This window comes from Wyeomyia smithii, chromosome 2 (genome assembly GCF_029784165.1).
Source record: "Wyeomyia smithii strain HCP4-BCI-WySm-NY-G18 chromosome 2, ASM2978416v1, whole genome shotgun sequence".
Lineage (NCBI taxonomy): Eukaryota > Metazoa > Arthropoda > Insecta > Diptera > Culicidae > Wyeomyia > Wyeomyia smithii.
The window spans coordinates 246,527,603-246,553,193 of record NC_073695.1 but is presented as its reverse complement, the minus strand read 5'-3'; the positions used below and the strand labels follow the sequence as shown (position 1 = coordinate 246,553,193).

The 25,591-nt window shown below is 38.3% G+C and overlaps 3 protein-coding genes across 3 annotated transcripts; 1 reads left to right on the top strand and 2 right to left on the bottom strand.

Moving 5' to 3' along the window:
• The first annotated feature begins 3,260 nt into the window (after window positions 1-3,260).
• On the top strand, window positions 3,261-3,903 carry LOC129722850 (putative ATP synthase subunit f, mitochondrial). Its single transcript, XM_055676652.1, has one exon. The coding sequence runs from the start codon at window positions 3,375-3,377 to the stop codon at window positions 3,696-3,698; it is 324 nt and encodes a 107-aa protein (XP_055532627.1). The 5' UTR covers window positions 3,261-3,374; the 3' UTR covers window positions 3,699-3,903.
• Window positions 3,904-4,359: 456 nt separating this feature from the next.
• Window positions 4,360-16,485, bottom strand: LOC129722849 (WW domain-containing adapter protein with coiled-coil homolog). The gene is made up of 11 exons (XM_055676651.1): window positions 15,905-16,485; window positions 15,622-15,646; window positions 13,046-13,154; window positions 12,799-12,978; window positions 12,278-12,737; window positions 12,006-12,211; window positions 11,022-11,682; window positions 10,717-10,952; window positions 10,484-10,659; window positions 10,300-10,427; window positions 4,360-5,648 (listed from the first exon to the last, which is right to left on the bottom strand). The coding sequence occupies exons 1-11, from the start codon at window positions 15,946-15,948 to the stop codon at window positions 5,567-5,569; spliced, it is 2,307 nt and encodes a 768-aa protein (XP_055532626.1). The 5' UTR covers window positions 15,949-16,485; the 3' UTR covers window positions 4,360-5,566.
• A 1,585-nt stretch (window positions 16,486-18,070) lies between these two features.
• On the bottom strand, window positions 18,071-24,351 carry LOC129725884 (uncharacterized). The gene is made up of 3 exons (XM_055682271.1): window positions 23,803-24,351; window positions 18,607-18,791; window positions 18,071-18,547 (listed from the first exon to the last, which is right to left on the bottom strand). The coding sequence occupies exons 1-3, from the start codon at window positions 24,146-24,148 to the stop codon at window positions 18,341-18,343; spliced, it is 738 nt and encodes a 245-aa protein (XP_055538246.1). The 5' UTR covers window positions 24,149-24,351; the 3' UTR covers window positions 18,071-18,340.
• Between the last annotated feature and the right edge of the window lie 1,240 nt (window positions 24,352-25,591).

Below are 25,591 nucleotides of genomic sequence, written 5' to 3'. Positions count from 1 at the left end.
TTTGCGATGTTTCAGGTTTTTACCGTCGTAACTTCAACTTAGGAAATAAAATAAAACTGGACGAAATTGGTGTGATGGGGTGCATGGGAGTCTCTAAAATTATTAGTCTCTAAAATTAATATATAATAAACAAAACTGACAAAGTAGTATATTTTTTGTTTCTGAAACTACGTTTCAAAGATTATTCTGTAAAAAATTAATTACTTGAAGTTCGAAGAAAATTTCACCAACATTAATCTGTCAGTAAACCATTTAGCCACTAACTATATTATACAAAAAAACTAATGACGTATTGTGTTACAAATTAAACTAATGATGTATTGTGTTGTAACACAGCTATTTTTTTATGATTTAGTACAAATTACCAAGCATTACAATCAGTCAATTATGATTTCAGGGCTGACAGTACTGCTGCTATCTCACAATGTGTAAAACTGTGTAGAGACAGTTGTTAGACTGTCGTCGCGATTGAAGGTTACAAATAAAACTATCATTTCACTTTAAAAATATGCGATATTTTACCATTCCGTTTACCCAACTTCATCATAAACATTTCGTTTCGCCATTTTCATTTGAACTTTTTCAATTGAATGGTCAGTAGTAGTTTGCTTGGATAGAAATATTTTACGTTTTGCAATTCAGGATTAGTTCCTTTTAGACCATGAATTTCGCTTCATGCGAAGTGTAATACCAGACTGGACTAATGCTATTGGTCATATCATGACGGCCACTTCCAATAGTGGTACGTTATCCTGACTTAGCAAAATTAAAAAGGGCATATGTCACAAAAGATCAAAAAATTGGTCGCAGTGATAAAATATCCAACACGAAAAAAAAGGACCATGAATATCACAAAAGTTTGAAATCTAAACAACGTTGCCGGCTCCAAAACATCGCAACCGTCGCACATATTTTTGCCCTATTATACTCCAACGATGAAGATTGAATGACTGTTGTCAGCAGGGTGTTTTTTCCACGATTTCATTGTTTTTTTTTTTTCAGAAAGCATTCTAGACTGAGGAATATGGTGCGGAAAAAAATAGCAGAGCGATATTTTTTTCACTCCATCAATAATCGTTATTTGTTATGGTCACTAGCACAGAATCTTCACACGGAAAGTCCACTTTTTGAGACTGGTAATATTCAATTTTTGAACCAACCGAACAATCATCTTGATACCTAAAATTCCCTTGTTTTTATTTTTTCTCTGCTACCGGACGGATGGAAACGTGTGTGATAGTATTTTCTTTAGTTAACAACTGCTGCGATGATTGTTGAGAATAGTTTCGATCTCTCTGCGCGATCTCTCCGGTTTCCAAGTATAAACAAAACATGGCACCGATGACACTTTCACATTTCACTGCCAAATCGGCTGAAGTGAAACATTTCAATCTGTTTAGCCCACAGCTTTCCTAAAATAAATTCCCTGTTGTAAAATTTCACTTCATAATGTACACGATTTTTCAGCTTGTTTGAACTCATACTATCAAAAAAAAAAAAAAAAAACTAGCGTGCCATTGAAATTGAATTTTCGGATTTAGTTTGGTGGTAGTGCTCAAAACGTTTCTTCTTCTCGAAAAAAATCTACATGCTAGATTTAAGAACAATTAGATTGTTCAGCTATACACAAATTACTGATTTTTTTATATCAGATAAGAGTGAATTTTTCTGAGCAAAATACGATTTTCAAAATATTTATATCGTTCTTCGATTTTTAACGAAGAATAAAAATCAATTCTAAATCGCATGAATGACAGTTTTTACTTGAGCGAGCTGTCAATCAACCGATTTCGAGCGGTTTTTATTCGTGATTTTAAAAGCGAAGGACAACGATATAATTAAAAAAAAATAATCACGTTTAACTCAGAAAACGCAGCTTCTTCAAACGATATATAAAAACTAGTATGGCTAAATAACCTAAAAGTTATTAAAACCCTAGGTAGGAAAATTTATCTATTTGTTTGCTTTGCATCTCGAAACTGGAAAAAATAAAGCCACATGTTTGCTCTTCGAATTCGTTGAAATGATCTCAGCAGTGTACTACGCGGCGCTCTTCTGTGTATTCTCTCTAGAGTAATTCACTAATCTTCTTTCGCTCTGCTGTGGTGTAAGCAACGAGTCTGTTAGTTTCTCTGCGAGCAACAGAGACGCAGCACAAAACTAGAAGAAAAGTGTAGTGCAAAACAGTGCCACACACAATTCTCATGCTGGACAAGAAGTAAACGGTGAATATTCACTCTGCTCTTCTCACGTATTGGGCCGCACCACCAAGCATGGTGGTAGGGCCCGAAAGTTTCTTTGTAACGGTGTAGGATCACTCTAATTTAATGAAGTTACCAGGGTATCTACTAATGAAGCTTCTATCAGAGAACTGGCAGCCAAGCTAAAGTTTTTTTTTAATGGGGATGACCGAACCATTCTCATTGTACAATATTTAGTGACTCAATACTAGATTTTGTGAAGACAAATTGTTATTGTATCTTTAAGTATCACTTACATTGTTGATATAACATTTAACAGATTTCAAATAAGTTAATTTAACGTCGAGATATACCTATTTCAGAATTGTAGGGGAACTGGGGCAAAATCGACATGTTGCTGACATTTTACGTCGATCAGACATCAACCAATCGATTTCTGAGACTTTTTTACTCAATATAAGATATAATTCGACTACTACTTTTAGATATTAGCGCTTTACCATTGATGCTCATACGTACTCGATAGTATTTCGCTTTGTGAAATCTACTAAATACATGCCAAAACCGGTTTCGTAGAATCATCGTTTTGAGCTCAGTTTTTATCCGATTTAAGATCTGTTTTTTTGAAAGATGGGTTAGAAGATGCTTATATATAAACTCTTAGAATTTCGATATTTGGTCTTAAAACAAAATGGCATCGAAAATACATTGAAAATTGCCGATTTCTCAAAAATTCAAAATGGCGCCATTGTTGCCCCTTAAGTTGAATTATATTCAAACTCGGGGAAATTTATTTTCGCATCAAACTACATCAAAAAATCATGCATAGAAGCCAAGACAAACAAATTTTTGCACTGTGTAATAAGAAAAATGTGGGTACGAACTGACGAAAAGGACGGAAGGTGTTTATGTAGTAGCTTTTCTAATTTTTAGTTGCTTACATTTATCAATAGTCGACTGCTTTCAGTGTAGTATTGGGAATTTGGGAAATATTTCAATCTGAAAGTGTCAGCTCAATACTTATCGTTTGTTGCGATTGGCTCTGTAGTCGATAAGCAATTGTCAAATTCGTAAAATCGGTAAAATAGGGTGAAATCAGATAACCACGAAAAGTTGAAGTGTGAACATACCATCTGAGAATCGATCGGACAAACGGGAAGGTATCTAGTCGCAATGGCTTTTGGTGATTATCCGGCGGAATATAATCCGAAGGTACATGGCCCGTACGATCCGGCCCGCTACTACGGCAAACCGGATACCCCGTTCAGTCAGGTGAAACTAAACGAACTAGGCGCCTGGTTCGGTCGCCGTGACAAGAATCCACGGGCTGCTGCTAGTGCCGTCAGCCGTGCTTTCTGGAGATGGCAACATAAATACTGGCAGCCGAAACGCATGGGAATCGCTCCCTTCTTCCAAGTGATTGTCGGTGGAATGGTCTTTTTCTACACCATTAACTACGGCAAGCTAAAGCACCACAGGAACTACAAGTACCACTAAAAGGTTGGGAAGCGGAAAAAATGGAGCCAGAATGCAGAAAATGGTGTGTTATGTAAGATCGAACATGGAATGGCATCTGGCTTCTCGAAGATGTAGACATGGTTTAATACGGAAATTCTACCAGGTAGGTTTCCAGTAATTTTATTCGAGAAAAAAAGAAAAATTATGTAATTCGTGAAAAATAAATCTGTAGAGGCACCAGAAATCGCGTTTTTGCGTCAAATCCGAAGAGACAGTCGAACCTTCAATTTTAATGGAATAAAAAATGGGTTACCTAATTCGTCAATCAGTTAAACTTGCAACTAGATGAAAATCGCAAAACTAGCGGAATTGAGAGGAACTGCAGAATTGTAACATATATTTTATTCGCTTTGACCTGAAATACTCTATCAAAAAAAAAAAAAATAGTTTAACTTTAGCAGGTTTGGCATCTTTGTAATTTTTTTGTACACTAAACTGTAAACGTAGTGGGGTTATGGCCATAAATTCAAAACAGTAAAAAACATTGATGCATTGGGAGACAGGGAATGTTTCCAATTTTCTCATCAAGTTACAGTTCAAATGGAAGCATAGTTAATCGGAAAGTTATAGCCATTGATTTGAGTTTTCTTAGTCGAACCGAACCAGGCCTTGTCATCATTTCAGCTTAGCAAAGATTAGCTACTTTTTCGATTTAAATATATTTTGTTGTATTATTTCATATTACTAAAGTTCACTATTCTTCCCTATGACTTATTTTCCGCTCTTGTTGCTGTTGTGTTAGCTGTACGATAATTTTGGTATTCATCAAAGAGATGATCCATACGATCGGTTTCCTTTTTTGTTTGTTTTCCGCTTTGTTGTGGTTTTTAGTAGCGTAGTATCTTTACTGTATTGAGAGACTATTGTTATTCTGTTATTTTAGTTTCTGCTTTGCTGTTTCGTTAATGTCTATTTTATTTTTGCCGATGCCTTTTTTGTTTAAATTTTGCGTTTGCAGGTTAGTTACTTCCGAGACATGAGAAGATTTGGGGCCAGTATTTTTCGTAAAGACGGATCAAACCAGTTTCTCCGGTTGGAAACTTCTTCATAGTTTGCATTTGATTTTTTCTTCATACGTTGTCTTAGTGATAACTTATAATGTAATGAAATATACATGAAGATTAGACTACTTTTTAGCGTTTTTTTTGTTTTTATTTGTTTTCTCTAGAAAGTTCTATTAATGTAATCAGTTTCCAACTTATGTGTAGCATGGGCTCGCGTTTTTTTTTTTTCAAAACAATTCGCGGAAGAGCGGCTTGCCTCAATTGTGGGCCCTGCAGGTTGCTGTCATAGCAGTTTTCTTCTACTATGCAGCAGCGTAAAGATGTAAAATTGAACTATCAATGTTTTGCATGATTTTTTTGTTTTTACAAAACGGAAAAACAAACATTGATCGATAACTTCTATTTGATGATCGAAAAAAAAACTTTATTTTTGCATAAATATATGTAATAATAGTAACAGTTTAAAAATCATGCTGCTGGTGATTCATACGATTTCTGTTTTATATTACGCACGATGACGGTTTTGCTACCATACTGTTTTGTGAAATTGTGTATTTTATCATTAGGATATATTATTCAGTTTGATTCTTGCACATGTCGACACGAAATTTAAAACAGAATTATTTTCATGAATTCCCGCTAGCTTTATACATTGTTGTGTGTTAATTTTGCGTTTTTTTTACTTCTTGTCAAATTTTCCATAATGTAGAGCAGTATGTGTAGGGCATGCATCCCAATTAGGTAGTGTTATTTAGTCGCGATCGTCCTTTGAAAAGAAAGGATGAATGTTTTTTTTGTGAGGATTTTATTTTTTTTATAAATTTAACTTTTTATTTAATAGCGCTATAGATCATCAGACGACATGAAAGAGTTCTGCGATTTCAGCTCCTCTAATCTACGAATTTGTTGTCGTAGATACATAATTCTGAAACGGAAAATGGGATGGGATATTAGTTTAAAGTTTTGGATGTTTGTTTGAAGTTTTGAGCTAACTAAGGACGATCCTGACACTTCGAAAAAACACATCTATCCAGATTTTGTGTCAATCTCGCATTTTTCGATGATCTATTGCAGGGGTTCTCAGATCTTTTGTTCGACGAAGCACTGTTTTAGGCCAAAGTATTTAGCGAAGCACCTGCATTTTTCAATCAATAAGTAAATGGATGCAAATTAGTTACCAAATTTTTATAAGTATAAATCAAGGCCTTGCTGCAATTTGTCATCTCTAGCGAGAACGTTCCTTACAGGGTGGCCACTCATCTTACATTTTCGAGTTCCCGCATTTTTCCCGACTTTTTCCCGCATGATTGCAAGAAATTCCCGATTGTCAAAAACGGTAACTAGGTTACGTCAATTTTTGAACCTTAAATTGGAAGTAATAGCGCATGACTTCCACCGTATTTGCTCGGGACATTCTGCACAAACAGTTGATTAGTTACATAGAATGCAACTTTTGCCTTTCCATGGTAGACAGGTTAAATATAATTTTTGCGATTTTCTCAAATTTGCAGATCTTCCATTAAGCAGTCAATAATCGTGTTAGCTATTTTGTGCATTAATTATGTTTGTCTGTCTTCTCAAAATATGATATAAGCACCGTTTTTATTCAAAGCATAACAACGGGGAACAACAAGAAACAAAACAGCACTTGGCGTACAAATTTTTTTTCCGTTGTTCAAATCATCGGAAAAAGTTATGGGAAGTTAAGGGTGAACATAAAACTATTTAACCTAAGAGTAAGAATATTTTGATTGAATTGATTATTTAGGGAACAAAACTTGTGACATGAATTATCGTTTTTTTTTCTCAAATTAAAGGTAATGCTATTTTACGATCAGGAAAAATACTGCGATTAAACTGTATTTCGTTTATCACGCGTTACATAGATTCAAAACTTTTTCAGAAGTGTATTCACAACTTTTTCAGCATCTTGATTTGCTAGTCCATCAAAGATGCATCTCTCTGGTCATCTGCCAACATCTTCAACTTGTTTGCATCCAGCGCTCAAAGATCTTAAATTATTATTTTTCAAATAAAGCCCTTTACTGCACGAATATGTCTTGCAGAAACCGTTGAGAAGGAAACAAATTTATTTTTAATTTCTTTTGAACTTTTCAAGAAAAAAAAATGTTTCCTGAAATTTTCCCAAATCCTTTTTATTAGGATTTTTTCTAAAGAATTTTTAGTTTTTATTTCTCCATGATCATCAATGTTCAGTTTACATTACCCTCACTAGCACGCAAAGAATCCATCCCCAGGATACCTATAACTCGGTGGCGGAATCGTGAAAGGAATCGCAAACACGATCCGGAGGATTCCCACTCACGATTCTTATTCAAAGAATCCTAGAGCCATATACAGGGCATTCCTGAGGATCCTTTTTCAGGAATCCTTTTCAAGGACGCTCACGAATCCAATGTGAGGAATCCTAGAGAATCTATGCGAATCGTTTGTGTTCGTCCGGGTATGCAGTTTTTGAAAAATATAATAATATTTTTCAGAAATCAGCTCTTTGAAATGTTTAATTTAGAATATTTTTAATACTCAACTACTGCCAATAACTTTGCCGAAAACATCGCACCAATCAAACAAATCGTTCTGGTTTTGAAAAAAAATCTTCGGAAATTTTAACTTCTTCCGTGTTCAAATAAGCAACGTTGCAACATTTGGCAACTTAAAATTCAAAAAATAAGCTTTTTGAGATATTCAATCAATTTTTTAAATAGAACTACCATCTACAGCTTTGCCGGAAACATCACACCAATCAAGCTGATTATTTTGGCTTTTAGAATATTTAATGTATTTAGCAGCCAACTGTTTAATGCACGGGACGACTGCAGGGCTAGCGCTACGATCCTGCAGACACTAACAGTCTCTCTCGAGCCGAGACACGAACCTACGACGACTGACTAGTTAGGCCAGCATCGTACCCTAAGATCAGTCGCAAAACAAAAAGCATGTAAAAAGTCGTATGCAGCAACAAATAAAATAAATAAAATGTTTCCTTGAGAAACCTCGCGAACGAACTGTTATCTAAGAACATTTCTGATTGTATTCACATCAAAAATATTTTTTTTACAGTCAAATTGTGTAATTTACGGAAAAAATAGTGAAATAGTTTTTCAGAAAATTCCAAAATAATGTTTGCTCTATTTTGTGGCAAGTTTGTAATGTTTTTCAATTAACTGCTTCGCATAGCAAGTTTGTCCCAAACCCAAAATTTCACCAGCAATGAGTTTCTAAGCGGAAATAGTAGCTAGTTTCGCTAGAGTTCGCCAAATATTTTTTCAAAAAGACTAGCTGAAAAAATCTATTTGAAAAACTGGAGCATCAGAACTGTGTGCCACTTAATTTATCCTCAGTTTGTTTATTCAAATAACTACTAATAACTAGTAATGCTAGTAAGATTGTACAAAAAAAGTAAGTTTAGTGACTTTTTGGTTAAAAAATTGACTGCTGAAGAAAAATGTGACTTTTAAGGAACCAACTTGCAGTCCTGCACTTCCAACTTCTCCATCATTTGTGATTGCATCATACACAATACTTTGAAAAAATCTTGGTTACAAAATCCCGATTAAATAATAAAATTCCCGACTTTTTCCCGCATTTTTCCCGATGTAATTCAATTCCCGACTTTTTCCCGCATTTCCCGTTTTCCCGATTAAGTGGCCACCCTGCTTAATTTTTCGTGATTCTGACTGGAATACAAGCATGTTCAGTGAAGGTCGGGTCTTAACCCTTGTGGGATTTGTGGTCCTGTGCTAACTGAGAAGAGTTTCCGTAATCGTCTATTCACCCATGTTGAGCGGTGTATAACTGTCTTATTCGAAGCGGACGACTGACCTATGAAATGCGGTGTATCGCCAGCCACATATATTCAAGGCGGCGTCCCAAGTGTGGCAATATGCTGAATGCATCCTTGTACGAATAGCTCAGAAATAAATACGAATCGAAACAATCGGCATCGACCCAGGTGAACGAAAAGGAACAAGCATCGAAGCCGGGGCATCTTAGAACTGCAAAATGTAAACGTGGAAGTTGCAACCACCCAAGAAGTGCGGTCACCGAACACAGGTTAAGGGTCCTATCAGGGAGACGACCTTCAAATACCGCATCTTCGTCATACGATGAAAACAGATCAAGTGGTAGGGATGGGTGAACGGCTCACGAGCCGTTCATATGAAGCGGTTCTTAAAAAAGAGCGAAAGAACGAACGGCTCACGAAAAAGAACCACGGTTCTTTGAGCGCACCAAAACTGTTTGGTTCGCGCGAACCCAAAGTTTACCGAGACAACACGAACTGCCAACGCTCGTGAATCATCGTGAACCATTAGCCGTTCATATGAGTCGGTTCAGAACCGTGAGTGAGCGGTTCAGAGCCCCCCCTATCAAGTGGGTCATTAAAGTGGAGGCTCGTTAGTGACCGTTTTGTGTGTTGAGAATTAAGGGCCGATTCTCCAATTACAACCTGATCAATGCATATGCACCAACAAACGACAAATTTGATGATGTGAAGGATAAGCTGAGCTCTATGAGCTTCTCGATAAAACATATGGAGAGTGCCCAAAACATTACATGAAGATCTTCATCGAGGACTCAAATGCATAGATTGAAGGGAAATCTGGAGTACTTCGTGATAGGGTCGTATGTCTGAGCGTAAACAAAACGAGTGAGAGATGGTTTGTGCTTGTGAAGTACAAGGGATATAACTTTCACTCGTTTTGTTTACGTTTAGACATACGACCTTATCACAAAGTACTCCAGAAGTAACTTTTCCGTCTAATTATCCAATGCTATCAGTGATGAGAATGGTCTGAGATTGTTGAATTTCGCCGCAGCCAGAAGAAAACTATCTATAGCACATATTTTGCACGAAGAGATAACAGATAAGATCGACCATATTCTGGTTGACCAACGGCATTTATCAGATGAACGGCGAGTCAGTCGCCCTGCTGGCGAACATAAACAGGTTGAGCTCTTTGAGGAAGATACGGCTGAACATTCAGTGGTTATCGGCTGACGGAGTTGCTGCTGAATACACTAAGAAGGTTTACGAACGGATTGGTGATCCGGCCGCCCTTGGAGACGATTTGCGGCTGCAATAACCCGTTTTATATTCTAGTGCGCGACGGAGGACGGGGTTTCTAAAGACGTGAAAGTTTTTTGAATTCCTCTCAATTCTTCGCTAACGTTCAAAAGTCAATGTGGATTCGAAAGGCTCACCTCATTTGAAAAACAAACTTTTTACTGTGCTAATTTTGACAAGTTGTTTAAAATTATTCTAGCGATTTGGAAATTCTGAAAATCATTTGGTAACATCCTTCTTGATTTAGTAAATTTAAATTACACAAATTTACTAATGTTGACACATTAGTACTCAAGTTATTGTCGGCAAAAAACGCTCTTTTTAGATTAAACATAACTAAGTAAACAGTCCAAAAATAAACAACTTAACTTCGAAATCAAACTTATAGTCAGTTAAAAAAATAAATGAACCGTAAGGTAATTATGCAGAGATTTTTTGACTCCCCAAATAAAAAATCCTTTTAACCAACCGAATACCATTGCATACTTACTTCTGTTCTTGCAGTGTCGCAGTGATTTCCGTTATTCTAACTAAACTCCTAGCACATTTTAAATCTGCCGATACTTTACTGCATTGTAGATCACCTAGAATATGGGCTTCCTCTGACAGCTTCTGAATCTACAAAAAAACCGGCATTAGTAAACCGACAATAGCTGGGGAAGAGTTTCGCCTACCGTTTTTTCCAGTATTTCTGACGGCCATCCCGTGACGTGGGATATCAGATCGGCCCGGAAGTACTTAGCTAAACTAGGCGTCAGATTCGGTCCCTGAGATCGACCGCACTGAGACGATGTCATTACGCCCTGCAGGCTGCTGACGGCACTTGTCGTGGTCGTGCTTGTACCTTCCACTAAGTAACAAACATCAAGTAAGGTTAAGGTTAGGCCATTAAAGGATATGTACTCACTCTTTCGATGATCCGGCAGGGCAAGGTCCATTTCTTGTGTTGGCGTCGGTGGACCGTCACCACTCAGTAGCTGACTGCTGTTGCTTCCGCCGCTTAAATTTGCCGCTGAATTTGACGAATTCAGATTGTTGGACTGATGATTACTATGATTCAGCAGCCCGCTGCCACCGGACATTGGAGTCGTAGGGTGAGACAAATTAGAAACGTTGTACAACGGTGAGTTCAGTGCGTGTTCTCTGTAAAGTTAGGATTTCAAAGTTTTATATGTTGTGCGTGCAAGTAGCAAGTACGATTCTGAAGCTTACCTCAAGCTGTTAGGACCTATATTGCCATCTAGTGCCGATCCGACTGCAGTACCATTCGGGTTCTGCTGTCTGGATTGCATCATTAGGGCGTTGTTGATAGTCTGTAGAGCTTTCTGTGGATTGAGTTCATTGTGTTCTATCGTCTTGTTACCAGTAATTTGCGACAGAATTTTCGGCAGGCCGGCCAATGACGACGAAACGTTCGAGCCAGAGCCAGGAGCTGTGGACGTATGTGGAGATTGCCCATGTTGTTGCTGTGACGATTGCAAGTGTTGAATTTGGGGCCCTGGTGGACCGGGAGTATTCGAGCTAAGCATCATGTCGCTACCAGTGCCGAGCATGTGCTGCTGCTGCTGTTGCTGTTGCAGTACGGAAGGGGATGAGGTGGAAACCGACGTGGTATAGGCGGACGAGGCTTGTGATTGTGATTGATGCTGCGTGTGAACCGGTATGGCAATACCGCTTTGTGTCGCCATTGGATTCGACAGCAATCGTGGCAATTGATTCGCCATCAGTCCGGCTCCGACGCTGCCATCACCGCTGGTTGCTCCGGCGTTGTTCACAGCGTGGGCCTGTTGATTAGTTGGGGTACTCGAGTGCGAATAGTTGGCTTCCGATGTCGGTGTTGAATCACCCGGACTAATGTCCATATCTTGATTATCTGGAAAAGAAGTAAAACATTATCTAACTTTGTGTCCGATTTTAGAAGAAAAATAACTGCAGAAGTCCTTTTTTGTTGTATAAGCCGTTTCAGTTGTTTTCCGCGTAAAGAAGGTAAATAGTAGGTTCACAACTAACGAACATGTTGAAATTTCCGTGAGATATTTTGAAGCGAACGTCCACCGTTAGCAGGTGAATATTCATCTCAAAACAATGTTCACGTTTACCGGAGCATTTAAACTTACAGTGAGATGAAATAAACGGTGATTTGAATTTGGAAATGATCATGGCGACCGTAGATCGAATTTGCAATGCTTCGCATACCTTCATGTCTTCTTCGATGTGATTCGGCTCCTGACCATCGCACCCTCGACATCATTACTTTACTGCTGGAATGCTTGCCATACGCCGTTGAACGACTGCTAACAGATGATGAGTATCGGTCGTCCCGATCGCGTTCATTACGCTCTCGATCCCTCTCTCGGTCCTTATCTCGATACTCACGATGCTGATCCTTGGACATCATTCTGCTGTTGAAATTAAATTTATACAAATTAATACACTGGGTAATAGAATTGACAAATTAAACAATTTACCTTTCTTTCTCGATCCATTCTCTCGGTTTTTCCCACTGGGACACCTCGGTCTTGCAGTTGTAGTAATACTTTTTTCCAGACGAGCTTACATGTTCACTCCAATCACCGACGCGGTTAACTCGGTCGCTGCCTACTCCACCACTACCCCCTCCACCACTGCTCACACCTACTCCACCACTTCCACCGCTACCTCCTACTCCACTACCACCACCACCTCCTCCGCCGCTTCCAATACCTCCACGATCGCGATCACGATCCCGTAAACGGTCGCGATCACGTTCCCGCTCGCGTTCCCGTTCACTTCGTTCTCGTTCACGATCCCGTTCTCGGTCGTCGGAGTTAGAACTAGATCCGCCACGCTTCTCTGACACGGACAGCTTCAACCGCCGATCATGATTAGAACGATGATCCGTGTCTCGATCACTGCGACTACGCTTGTCCTTCGGCGATCGTAGCGAATCTATGAGAAATGTGAGTTAGTTATTAAGTGCTGCTTTCTGTACTAAAAACTCAACACTCACCCGAATATTTATCCTTTTTATAATCTCGGTCACGATCCTTGTCACGTATTTTGCTCATTCCGTACTGATACCGGTCGCCTCCTCCTCGGTCCCTATCCCTCTCACGGTCGCGGTCCCGATCGCGCTCACGATCTCGGTCTCTCGGCGAGTCAAGATCCGGGGAAATAGATTTGTAGTTTCCTTTGAAAAGAAGTAGCGATGAGTTTGTATGGAAACTGCTTTATAAAATGCATTCGAGAGTACATACCATTGTTCATCGAACTTCCTGCCGGAGAATTGTCCCGATCGCGTCCATAGCCGCCCGATCGGCTAGCCTCTCGCTCATAATCCCTTTTGGATGAAGTGTATTTTGAGTTCTGGAATAAAATAGGGAAAATATTGAGTTAGGGATATGCGATAAGAGCAATGGAAAACATGGTCCTTAAGAAAAGCAAAGTCAGACTTTCAGCAAAGCAGTTTTAAACAGCATCAATAGATTTCATTTACTTTATGAATAATCTCGGCGGCAAAAAAAACTGCAAAACTTTGTGCATAAACCTCCGAATGCTAAATAGCATAGTGAGTACAGAATACGATGCAAAACCACTTTAAGAGGTTTGGATTATTTCTCAGCGTAAACATTGGTTCGATATCAGTTGCATATCAAATCGTCGTAGACGTAGTAGTATCCCGGAGAATAGTATCACTGTAGTAAATCAAGTTCTATATTTCAACTCCATGAAATAGACTTTAGAGCGTCAATTACAACTCGGTACGTGGGTGGCATGTGTGTTCCCTGAGGCTCTGTGGTTAGCGATGTCGATCGACTAGTTCTCACACGGTTGTGCTATCGGATTCGATTCCCAATCACGTCTCAACTAATTTAGTTGATCGACACTACTATTGGTGCCGAAGGCTAGCGTGCAAGATTGTTGTTGTTACGTGGGTGGCATTCAAAACCAAATTGGACCGCCATAATATGACATCGATACTTATCAGCAGGTTTGGGTTGTATCTGTTCAAAAGACTGATCTTAAAACTTGGTTTTCTGTTATTCTGTTATCTATTATTGTGACATTTAAACAGTACCTATGCCAACTGAGAGGTCAGATCAATGCTGTACTTTAAAAAAGCTGATGGAAAATCTCGTTGAAATTTGGTAAGTAAGCTACAAGGTTTGATAAAGCTATCATAACAAAATAATGCTGTAGAAGACGTTCGATTTGATAAACTTTGTGTAACTTTTGCACAGAAAATCGTCTTTTTTAAATAATCGTGTAAAAAGTGATTCCTCAAGTAGAACTAGATGAGTTCTCCTTCATGACAGTACTCTCAGAACAAGGTGATGACTCGCTTCGATTAATGCTTCAACATCCAATATTGCATCGACAGTATATAAAAATCCTGACTTGATAACCGTACCATCTCTCGGCAAATCTTCGGGCCCAATCATTATGTTTCCACTATAAGAAAAGATCACAAAATAGCCGGTAAACTTCAGGTTGTAGAGCTATGATCACAGTTCACCACCAACTGAAAGCCTCTGTTCTCGAACACAAAGACTGGTTGCCCGTCAAGTAAGGGATAATGAACGTCGAGGTCGCAATTTATGCATCCCCTGATCGTATGCACCTGTTGGATTTTCTGAATGTCCACGTTGAGTGATGTTTATCAACCTAGCATTAATCGGCGACAAACTATAAACTAACATTGAATCAACACATAGCATGTATATCGTTGACAAAGCTAACAGGAACATAATGCACATCTCCAAAAATTTCAGTGACATCTATTATCTAGGAGTTCTCACTCTCACTTGGAATACTGCAACTGTTCCAGAGATGAATTCCCATGACCTGAACCGAGCCAATAGAATTGATTCCTTCGAACGAAGATTTGTTTGTTAATTCCAGTTACCTACTTGGATGTTGAATACCTTACTGGAAATTAAATATTGATCCCAGCATTCTATGATTAGCGAGAGCGTAGAACTGATCATAAATTACATTCTCAATTCAATATTATGCTGCTAGGTTTACTGAGATACAATGACAAGCACTGTCGATCAGATTGGGCTTTGCCCAAAACCCATTTGAAAACGGCAAGATTGTTAGTTTATGTTTTTGGAACGTAAACTTAGAAGAACTGTAAGAAAATGTTTCACAACGTTTTTTCAGTAGTTTTACTTGTTTACTCCAGTTTATTACTTTGAAACTGCACTTTGGAAGCAGTCCGTAACATTATTCGTTTTCATTTTGCCTTGCAATTCGTTGCATCCAGCCGAGCTAGGTATGTACTAGGTAACTGTAAATAGTTTCACACTATACAACGAAAGCAAAACTAGAAAAGCATAAGAAATGGAAATGGAGACAAATAGATGTAACACGATCATTATCACAGCGTATGGCAAGAAAAAAAAATACAGACTAAATGACAAAGTTACCGATACCTGTCGAGAAGCGAAACCCTATCGGAAAATCCGGATGAACACCCGCGGTAATGTTTAGCAAAACCCTTCACCGAGTGCACTTGATAAAAGATGGGTGTGCACTCGCGGAGGGGGTGGGAAACAAGATGCAGACAGAGTATGGGAGGCAAAATGTCGGCAAAAAATACACTAGTAAACTTCAGACAGTTTATCAAATATAAACCCGAGATTGGTCTACCTGTGAAGGAAATGTCAGGTGTAAACACGAATTGAATTTAATATCTGATTAATGTTTTGCATACCGATGCTGCTGTTTTAGTGGAGAGGAAAAGCCAAAACAAGTTGCAAAAAATCGATTGATTTTCGACTTGCAAAATGTAGAAATTATTGTAATAGTCCGCAATTTTCATATTTACCTGATACTGATGGGACTGGTGGTATCTGGAAGAAATAAGATAAAAAAAGATATGTGTTAGCTTTTAGAAAATTAGCTCGTGTATTGAGCGAAAACGAAGGCAAGTTTCACCATGACAGAAGAAAAAATAAGGGCAATAGATTTTGCTTTCGCCCCATTCTGTCGGTGTCAAAATTGCCGAGTTTCCCAATTCATCTGCAGATAGAAACTTTCCAAACTGGGTTTGACCATTTTTCGAGGGTTTTAGCTGCAGATCTTGGGTTTAGAAATGAACAAATTATTACCCATCATTCAGTAAACGCTGCGGTTTCCTGGCATGCATTACCATTTAATGCACACTGTGAAAGTTCCCGTTTCTTTTCAGCCTAGTTCGGTTTTCTAGTCCCCGTATCGAAATTCGGGACTGAAATGTATACAGAAAACCTGAATTTTAGTGTTTCGGGGGATTAGTATCCCCTCGGAACTTTTCTGCTTTACTTTTATTAATGAAATTGGCAGAAATAAGGAAGCAGAAAAATGGTATAACATAAATTGCAGCAGTTCCTCTTCTTTTCTCCTCGCACTGTGTGAATGCGGAGATGTCGAGTACTGTGAAGGAGACTGAAGGAAAGGCTGCGGCTGACCAGGAAAATTTTCTAGCTTTGCTCAATCGGGCATTCAAAATTGCTTTGCCCAGTTCCGATTTGCTAGTTCAACAAATTTGATTATTGTATATGCCAAACTGAAGCTCGTTTGGTAGCTTCAAACTTTCGGATCTGCTACACGCACAGTTAAGCTGAGAAATATCTATTTGTTACACTCTGCACTTATTTGCTACGCCGCCATCACTGCGATATGTGAATTGAATACGCGATGAACATCAAACTCGCCCGGTTCGTCGATCGTAGCAACTCGCTCGTTTCGTTCTCTTTTTTTCCTACGAAACGTTTACGAAGCCAGTATGAAAGAGAAACGCGTTTACTCTCTTTTCTTCTAACGGAGCGAAATTTGCGTTTCGGTGTAATTTGTCAAAGTGACAGTTTGAATAGCGTCTGATTCAGACGCAAAATGCATAGTGGTAATTTACAAACAACGTTCGGTGTTATGAATGAGTCTGTTTCGTGATTTCCACTATTTAAAATAGATACCAAAACTATCAATTGTCAAATGATTGTTTTGATCCAGCTCAGCTTTGATCATTTGAAGTTAGTAAAAATATAGTGGAGCAAAAGTTGATCTTCAAAGTCAAAATGAAACCAGCGTCCCTATTTCCAGGATTTATAATAATGACCACTATTAACTGATTTGAATTGGTGAATATACATATTTTCAGCTTTTCACCCACGAGAAATCTCTTAAATTAGGTATCGCTCAGTGTGGTAATTTTTCTAACTTATTGTTACAGCTTATTAGGACAGAGGAAATTTATCAAACAACTCACAGAGAACAGACGTCCATCGTCTTCGTTAGCTTAGATGAATTGTGGACAGACCGCTTTTGTGTACAAGCTGGCTTGCAATTTTGAATTGGGATATATTTTTCTAGTCTGTATATTTATTCCCTGTAGTTATGCAGAACGTATGGTAAATAAGGTTTATTAACCTAATACAGTGCTTTTTCGCTTTTATCAACAGTCGTTTTTATCACTACTCGCCAAATTCACGCTCGATTTTCTCACGTTTTTTTTTTCGTTTTTATCACGCTTTTTTATAAAAAAACTTCAAATCAAGAATAATGTACTTCCAGTTGCAGAAAATGTATTCGAAACATCATTTTCATTCGTGCCTTGTGTCCTTGCATGTGTATAGTTTTATGAACTCAATTTATTTGGTCAATTTTCTGAGGCAACCAAGTGTCATAACTGTTACAAATAATTTGTGTCATAATTTTGAGAAAAATGAACCGTGAAATACGTATTTCATTGACTTTGAAGCAAAAATGAAGTATTCGGGCAGTTGAGAAAGAAGATCTGTTAACAACTTAAAAATCCCTACAGTTTGGCCCTCATAGAGCGTGGTTTTAAAAATTATAAAACCTAGCGGTTCCACAATTTCACATAAACAAGCATTAGACTCTGCTAGCTATGCTAAAGAATGAGCAGTATCAATCAAATTGATATTGCATGTATAATAGCCGTGAGAAAGTCCGCGAAAATTCAAAAAATATCAAAAAATAACCTTTTCTTGTTTATTCATTTGTATCTTGAACTTATATTCCATTCAACTATGCAAGTGCATCATTTTTCACAAAATATCATAAATTTCAATTAATCCAACACAAAAAAAAATTAATTTTTATCATTTCGCTAAATTCACGGTTTCGCCAAATTCACGGTAAAATTTTTTTTGATCGTGATAAAATCGAAAAAGCACTGTACAGCCATTTTAAAGTGTAAAGAAAAACAACATAGAACTTACAATGAACATGATTCATTTATTTGCAATTTAGTATAAATTACGAAGGAGACCTTATTAAAGTATCTTAAAAACTATATTGCTGGCATCAATCAACAAAATCAAACACTAAAATTTAATTTAGTTCCTGATTTTGACGGGTTCCCTAAATCCCATTTAAAGTCGGCTGGTTTCATTGTTCGTCTCATGGGTATAAATAAATTACTGGTGCTATTTACTTCCAAGCTAGCTCACAGAGATTTAATTTAAATTGTGATAGCATCTTTTTTAGAAAGCAACTGATGGTGAGGTAGGCTGAGCTTATTGTTGGACTTCTTTATCAACATGTTATGTCGAAGGAGTCGTTGGGGTGGGTGGTTTTAACAACCATGCTCGATACGCTAGATCATGTGCATTCGTAGTCACATCTCGTCGTTTCCGTTTCCCCACAGCAGCAACTCCCAAATGCAATAGTGCCGGATTAAACACCAGTGCAGCGGCGAGACCGATTAAGGCAGCACCAGCTAATGGAAGAAGAAATGATTTGGCTAGATCCTGGATAGAAGAGTAAATTTTGTCAGTAAAAATATTGCTATTATAAATACCAAGATTACCTTGCCGCTGTATGGATTTCCAAGACTGTAACCGTATCCATGAGGATTATAGTCGGGGTGGGACTCGTATCCATGGCCGTACGTAGGAAAATCAACGGGTTGTGGTGGACCATATGGGGCATATTTTTGATCGAATACCCCTCCCGGGGAATAATACGTGCCGCCACTTCCGGTACTAGGAGAATCTGCATGAAAGGTGCGATAATATCAAAGCCAAATAGTTTAGTCTTCATTGAATTAACAGAGAAACGAGACTTGTTAGGTATACCATTTTTTATTCGACATTATCAGTTTTTTTTTACAAAACAATCAATCGAAATGAAAGACTGAACCACACTGAACTAAAGCTTAACAAGCTGTTACACATATTTTTTTTATTGGGATCCGTTATAAATAGCTTATCCAGGGGTGACATTGCGCATTTCGTTTCGAGCAACTCGAACAAAACTAAATGATCGCTGGGGGCGCTATGTTTCGTTTTTTTTTGTATTTTTTTCGACTTTGCAGGATAGATGAGCCGCATGACAAATGACAATGACAGCTCCTTTTAAGCTTAAAGCATAACTGGCAGTATGTGACCTACTCGAAAATAGCGAAAATCGTTCGAATCGAGCTGCGCAATGCCACCCCAGCTTTTTTACGCACCATAAAGGCGGTCGCTATAATGCGTGTTCGTAATACTCGAACCTTTCTGCTTACGTCAGATTTGCGAATTCTGAAAAATTGGCAACACAAATGTTACCAGATATAAAATATATGAAGACTTCAAACTGACGTTAGCAGAGTTGTCGAAAGGGTGGGTAATTTATTACGAACTTTGCATTATAGCGTTCGCCATTATGGCGCGTAAAAAGCTGGATACCCCAGCGCCGTATCACTTACATAAGACATACGTAACACTAAGGAAGAAATCTTCCAAAATAGTTGGTTTATGAAGGCAGTGTACCTGCGCAGCCCTGCATTTGTCTCGTTCCCATTCGAAAAATGCTGCAATGATTTTGTAAAGAACTTTCTGACAGTTCCTTTTGTGACTTTCTCTGGCGCTCGATAAAGCCGAGGATAAGAAAATTCATTTTTATTATTTGTCGAGCAGTTGGACAGGACGGGGTACTGAATACTATGGGGCAACGCGTACCAGGAAAAATCGCCAAGTTTACGTATGTATTATGTATGTGGCCGTATGGTGAGCTTATTGATACAATGATGGAAATGGAAATCGTAAGCCAACTCAGAATAATTTGTAATTGTACCGAAAACAAAAATTGAGACTCGTTTTCCTCATAGTACAGTCAGGTTTTTTACGCGGTGTTTTTATACGCGTTTTATTACGAGTTTTTTTTACGCGGATTTTTGAATTAACGCGGTTTATTTTACGCGATACCGCGCTAATTCAGAAAAAAAATTCACGAATTTCCGAATTAACGTGGGTTTGGAACCAGAAACGTTTAGGTGTTTATCTAGTAATAAGAATTAGTCCAAAAAATACTCTCCGCCCACCGAAAGATCCGGAATGACCGTCAAAGTGGACAATTTTAAATACTGGTTCTAGAGCGTCTCGGGTTTTTTCTAAAGCCCTTTTTGCTGGACTACTTTACGCGAATTAAAAAAAACGTGTTTTTTTACGCGGATTTTTTATTAACGCGGTTTTTTTACGCGGATTTTCAAATTAGCGCGGTTTTTTTACGCGGATTTTCGAATTAACGCGGTTTTTTACGAGATGCGTATCCCCCGCGTAAAAAAAAACCTGACTGTATGATAGATTATGTGCTTTAGGCGGGGTGAAGTGAAATTAGTGCGGGCGAATTCTTTTAGCAACGGCGAAACACACTTGAAAATCTCACAATCAAACCAAAAGAGCGATCGCAATGCATAATGCCTTGTCACTTCAATGACAGATAAAAAGCCGGATATTTAAAGCAACTCTAACCCAGTTTTTAAAAAAATGTTTCTACAGCCACAAACTAACTAAATTTTTCGGAACACAACAGTAGTTTACGTATGTAACACTAGCACCATCTAGTGCCGTGTTTACGGTGGGTCATGTGCTTCGACAGCAACGGTAGTGCACGCTCGTAAATAATAACTCATGAACTGAGCAACTCTGACTCAGTTCAGAACGATGTTCGTAGACGCCAAAAAATGAGTAGAAGTCCTGTTTGATTTTGAGTAACTTTGACTCACTTTTTGGGTTCCCTTCATATAACTTCTTTCTGAGTAACGTCGCATATAACGACGTCCATTTTGAAAGATGATAACGATGTGCTTCATTCTGTGACATATGTTTTTTAATTGTGTGCGCCTCAGAAGGCATTATAACTGTTTACTTTTGATGAACATGTGGTGTCGTTTATTGGCCGTGGCGGATTTCTAGCCAGTAATGAAACTAAACTGTACCCAAAAAATGAGTAATGTCGTACTCAAATTTTGAGTAATAATGACTCATTTTAAAGACGCCTAGTGTTACTCAGTTTTGAGTATTTGTGGAGTTACTCAATTTAAGAGTTGTTCCACTTTTTACGAAAATGCGTCAAATGTTACTCATTTTAGAGTTATTATTTACGAGCGTGTATATGTGCTTGTGTCAAATCGAGAACCACAAAAATGCATGAGATTACATAACAGTTAGGATTGAGCGATCTTCAGGAAAAGATCGATCTTTAGGATCGATTCAACCCATGAGTCTCAGGATCGATCTATCTGAGAAATCGGAGCCGCAGGATCGATCTCTGTTGAATCGATTTTTAAAGCACTTTCTGTGTCGCTGTGAAATTTACCAAACCAAGCACCTTTTTTTTAAATTAACTTTGGTATTAACACCAGTGTACGTGAGAAAGAATAATCTATTATTCTATTATTCATGGAGAATTCAAGTCACATAAATAATCGCCTCTCGTCACTGACGAGATGAGCAAAATGTTATATTAGAGAATATGAGTGGAACTTGGCTGGTGACAGCTGAGTCAAACAGTCCAAAATCCAGCCGACTCACCATCTGCAACATAAAAATTGGTCAGGCGACTCGTCACTCGCCTCGTTTTCTGTAATAAGCCCCTATAACAAAAAATCCCTGAAAGCGATTACTCGAAATAATGTTTTTGGAGCTTGGTTCGACTGTTGTATTATGGGCAGGAATGGAATGGACTATATGGAGGCATGATGATGTTATTACTGCACGCAACCATTCAAAAGCCGATAAGATAACATTAGCCGGAAACGATACACGATACCTGACCTGACCAGAAACGGTACACGGTAGCTTGAGCTTGAGCTTGAACGAACCAGGACTATGCTATCGCTGTCAAATCTCATATATTTTCTGCGTACCCAACATCTCAACGGTCTGCGGTTCGTCTGACAGATACGAGAAAAGTCCAGCAAAAATTCCATTTAACTTGAAATGGTTGCCGGAAGAACTCTTCACTCTCACATTAGAAAGGGATAGCATGATGTCATCCCCTTGGAACGACCGCACATGACCAGAAACGGTACACGATACAATTACTCAAATTCGCATCTAGAAAAAGTTCTGCACGCTGAAAAATAAATGAAATTTCATAAGATCGAAAAAAACGGATCGAAAAAAAGCGATCTTTTCAATTTTTCCAGGGCTGAAAAATTGATCAGAAAAATCGAGAATCGGGGTTGAAATGATCGATCTTCCGTAGATCTATTCAAGATCGACCAATCCTAATAACTGTGCCCCAGACAGTGTTGTCCCGCGACGACTGTTATGTGACTGGAAATTTTAAATGATCGTTTCTGTGGCGATGGAGCTAGGTTCTAGTGTGCCGTCTATTACTCTGTGGTAGACAACAGGGGACTAAAATCAGAGATAGAAACTTGATTTTATGAACGATCCGGATAATACTGGCTTTCACAAACACACTTTCTTGAAAGTACGAAAATTTATATAACCTTCAAAAATTAAAAATAAGAGATGACCAATTTTCCTATTCTGACCTTATTGTTCTTTTCAACCCCGGTTCAACATCGGACTTGTTTCCGGAATCCGCCGTAAGAGATAGCGGCGCTAGTCTCGTTTCCTGTTTTCAAAAGTTTGTTCACACAGAGGTGTGAACGTAGTGCTCCGTTCACCAATATGTAATGTTATACAGAGTTATACCGCAGACAGACGTCCAAGCTGAGTTTTTAATTTGTGTAAACTTCATAGTTCTAATAATACGTAGTCAGATAGCGCTTTCAGTGACGCTAGCCTCATACACCTGCGAAAAAAAATTGTAGCAATAAGGAAACATAACAGTGCTACTGTACAAGTGATTTATAACGCATTTTTCTTCGAGAATTTACACAGAATTTTTTATCAATGTTGTTCTTGCTTGAACGTCTATCTGTGGTTATACGCTTCATTCAATAAGAAATAGAACAACGACGAAGGTTTTTCTTTCTATTATCAGCGTTGTCTTGGACTTGGTTTTCCTTCGAACAACACTATAGTTTCACAATTTTTCAAGCAACAAATTGTTCGAAATCTTGAAAACATAAAATTAAGAATGCCTCATGCATTTTTAAGCCATGCTTCATCGATTAAGATCAAAAACACGATAGGGCTTTTAAATTAGTACCCTTTTCATGAATGGTATCATATTCCACTGATTAGGTGTTTTAGTATATTTTCCAATCGTGATTGTAATCACGAAAATATTTACTCCGCTTTATCAAACTAAATTAGTTCAAAAGATAGCAGAACTGAAAACAATTCAAAACATCATTGTCAGCAAAATTGTTTCGTTCCTCGAAGAAGGAAAAACTTTTTGATAAAAAGGATGCCTGTTTTGCATTGTGGTTTCATTGCGTGCGTGACTGGGTGACACCCGGGGCGGAAAATTTGGGTGTCACCCCTTTCCCGTGGGTGTGAGAGTTAGCACGTTCGTTTTCAATTGCACTAAATCTGCCCATTTTCGAAAAACTGGTTGAGATTATACTCTCAGGAGCAAATTTATATAATTTTCGAGGGTTTTTACCGCGATCTCTACTTAATTGATAGTTAATCTCACGGATATCACCCTTTTAAAGGTGACACGTGAAAATTTTCCCCATTTTTCATCCACACTCTTTATTATTGCTTTCAATCACCGAGGCGAAAAAAAAACCTTTGATAAGCGAGAGTTTATCGCTGGGTAAATACATAATCATGTTCACTATGATTGTTCATCAAAAATCTTCAATATTTCTTACTGTATCCCAATCGATCCTTATTTCCATATGATCCATATGGCGAGGACAGCGAACCGCTGCCATATTTATTGGTACCGTCGTGGTTCCCGTATGAGGTTACAAAATCTGTCTTATCTGGACGGTTGTAACGGTCACGTTCGTGGTAGTATTCCGGATGTGGGCTCCAGAAACTGCTAGTTCCATCGGTTTTCAGATCCTTTAGCTGTTGAGAGCTTTCTGTGCTCGAAGAAAAACTGCCGCTAATCGGCGTTCCGGGTTTACTGTTTGTAATACACTTCACATGTTGGGTTAAAACACTGGCCAATACAAGCACTAGCGTGACTGGGTGAACAACAAACTGTTTCATCTTCTTATTTATTTAGATAAGTACCACCAAACACTTGAAAGTTCTTTTGATCTTCAGCTACTACAATACCTCATTTTATTGTACTGCGCGCGCGTTTCAAATCACTCTTCGGAACGGATATAATCGTGAACTGGCGATGCTCCGAAATAAAATATTGCTTTTATAGTGAACAATAGAAAAGCTAGATGAAAGAAACTTACGCATCGGCGATATATTACTTCTGAGACGCGCAAGCATAATTTCTGACAGCTTTTGTGTATATGTGACATTTTCCGGCGTCTCTGCCCAGCAATGTGGAAAATTGAACTCGGAAATAATTAGGTCGTTAGCTTCGGAGGTGGTGTAATAGAATGATGGTTATACTGAGATCGACCGTCAAGTGTGACCTCCGCCGAAATTCAATGAGCTGATGATGTCCTAGTCGTGAGTGAGAAACATTTTTCTGCTGATGTTTGTTAAGTTTGCCCATATTGCACTTAGACGGTAAATGTAATTGCTTGACGCGCTCACAGCATTATGTTTGATCATCGAGTGTGAAAAGCTGACAAATAACGACGACATGGTGAATGATTTTCTCTTGTCGTATATGTGATTTATTAGTTCCAACCAGTTTCGAGCTCCTTAAGCTTTTCATTTTTTCTTGAATTAAGCATTGAGAAGTATCTGCTCTGCGTTTTGTAGGGAAACGCAAGCATGCTGGCAACATTTCAGCGGGTATTTGGTGACATAATAAGTATCTTCACCTCATGCAAAATTATCTAATTCTAACGAGTTTTAACGAGTAAAACAAATTCTTCCATTGATACGCCTTATCATATCGTCCCCTTAATGCTAGAATTAGATAACTCGAAATTTGTCGATTTTGAGTTAAGTATGCCATCATATTTATCGCGTCGAGCTCTATAACATATCCAAAAATCGTTGAAACACGATTACAAGAAAAAGTGTTATTCATCAATTAAAAAACTAGATATCTCAACGAAAAACAAGCGTATTTTGTAGTAAAACTAAATAACTCGTTTTTTTGTTGATTTTTACGTTGCTATAACGGGCCTGGAACGATATGAATGCGTTTCATAAAATCTGAACCTTTAATAATAGCATTTGAATCATCATCACCAGAATACGTCAAATTTTCAAACTCGTTTTTCTCGGAACGTCAATTTTCGAGTTATCTAGTTCTAGCATTAAGGGGACGATATGGCTTAATCTGAAGTAAATGGACAAAAACGAGCCATTGGCATCTCTATTCCGAGTAACAGTTAATGACAATGAACTCATGTCCTGGGACCAAACTCATTTGTACCCACTGTTAGCTGTCAGATAAAGGTGTATGAAAAGTGGCGGTGATATGCTATCTCGTTTACACACACGCTGAGATGTTGGCCCTTGGAACATGGCGCGATGCCAGCTACCAGGACAAAAATTTCACAAGCATTCGCC

Bases quoted from the DNA above. Each gene is read 5' to 3' on its own strand.
- LOC129722850 (XM_055676652.1), top strand. From the start codon at position 3,375: ATGGCTTTTGGTGATTATCCGGCGGAATATAATCCGAAGGTACATGGC.
- LOC129722849 (XM_055676651.1), bottom strand. From the start codon at position 15,948: ATGGTAATGCATGCCAGGAAACCGCAGCGTTTACTGAATGATGG. The intron at 12,979-13,045 runs GTATGTACTCTC...TTCTTTTCAAAG, and splicing joins AGGAAGTTCGATGAACAATG to GAAACTACAAATCTATTTCC. The intron at 5,649-10,299 runs GTAAGTATGCAA...TTTCCGTTTCAG, and splicing joins GCGACACTGCAAGAACAGAA to AATTATGTATCTACGACAAC.
- LOC129725884 (XM_055682271.1), bottom strand. From the start codon at position 24,148: ATGAAACAGTTTGTTGTTCACCCAGTCACGCTAGTGCTTGTATTGGCC. The intron at 18,792-23,802 runs GTAAGAAATATT...CCTTTCATGCAG, and splicing joins TAAGGATCGATTGGGATACA to ATTCTCCTAGTACCGGAAGT. The intron at 18,548-18,606 runs GTAATCTTGGTA...TCTTCTATCCAG, and splicing joins GAAATCCATACAGCGGCAAG to GATCTAGCCAAATCATTTCT.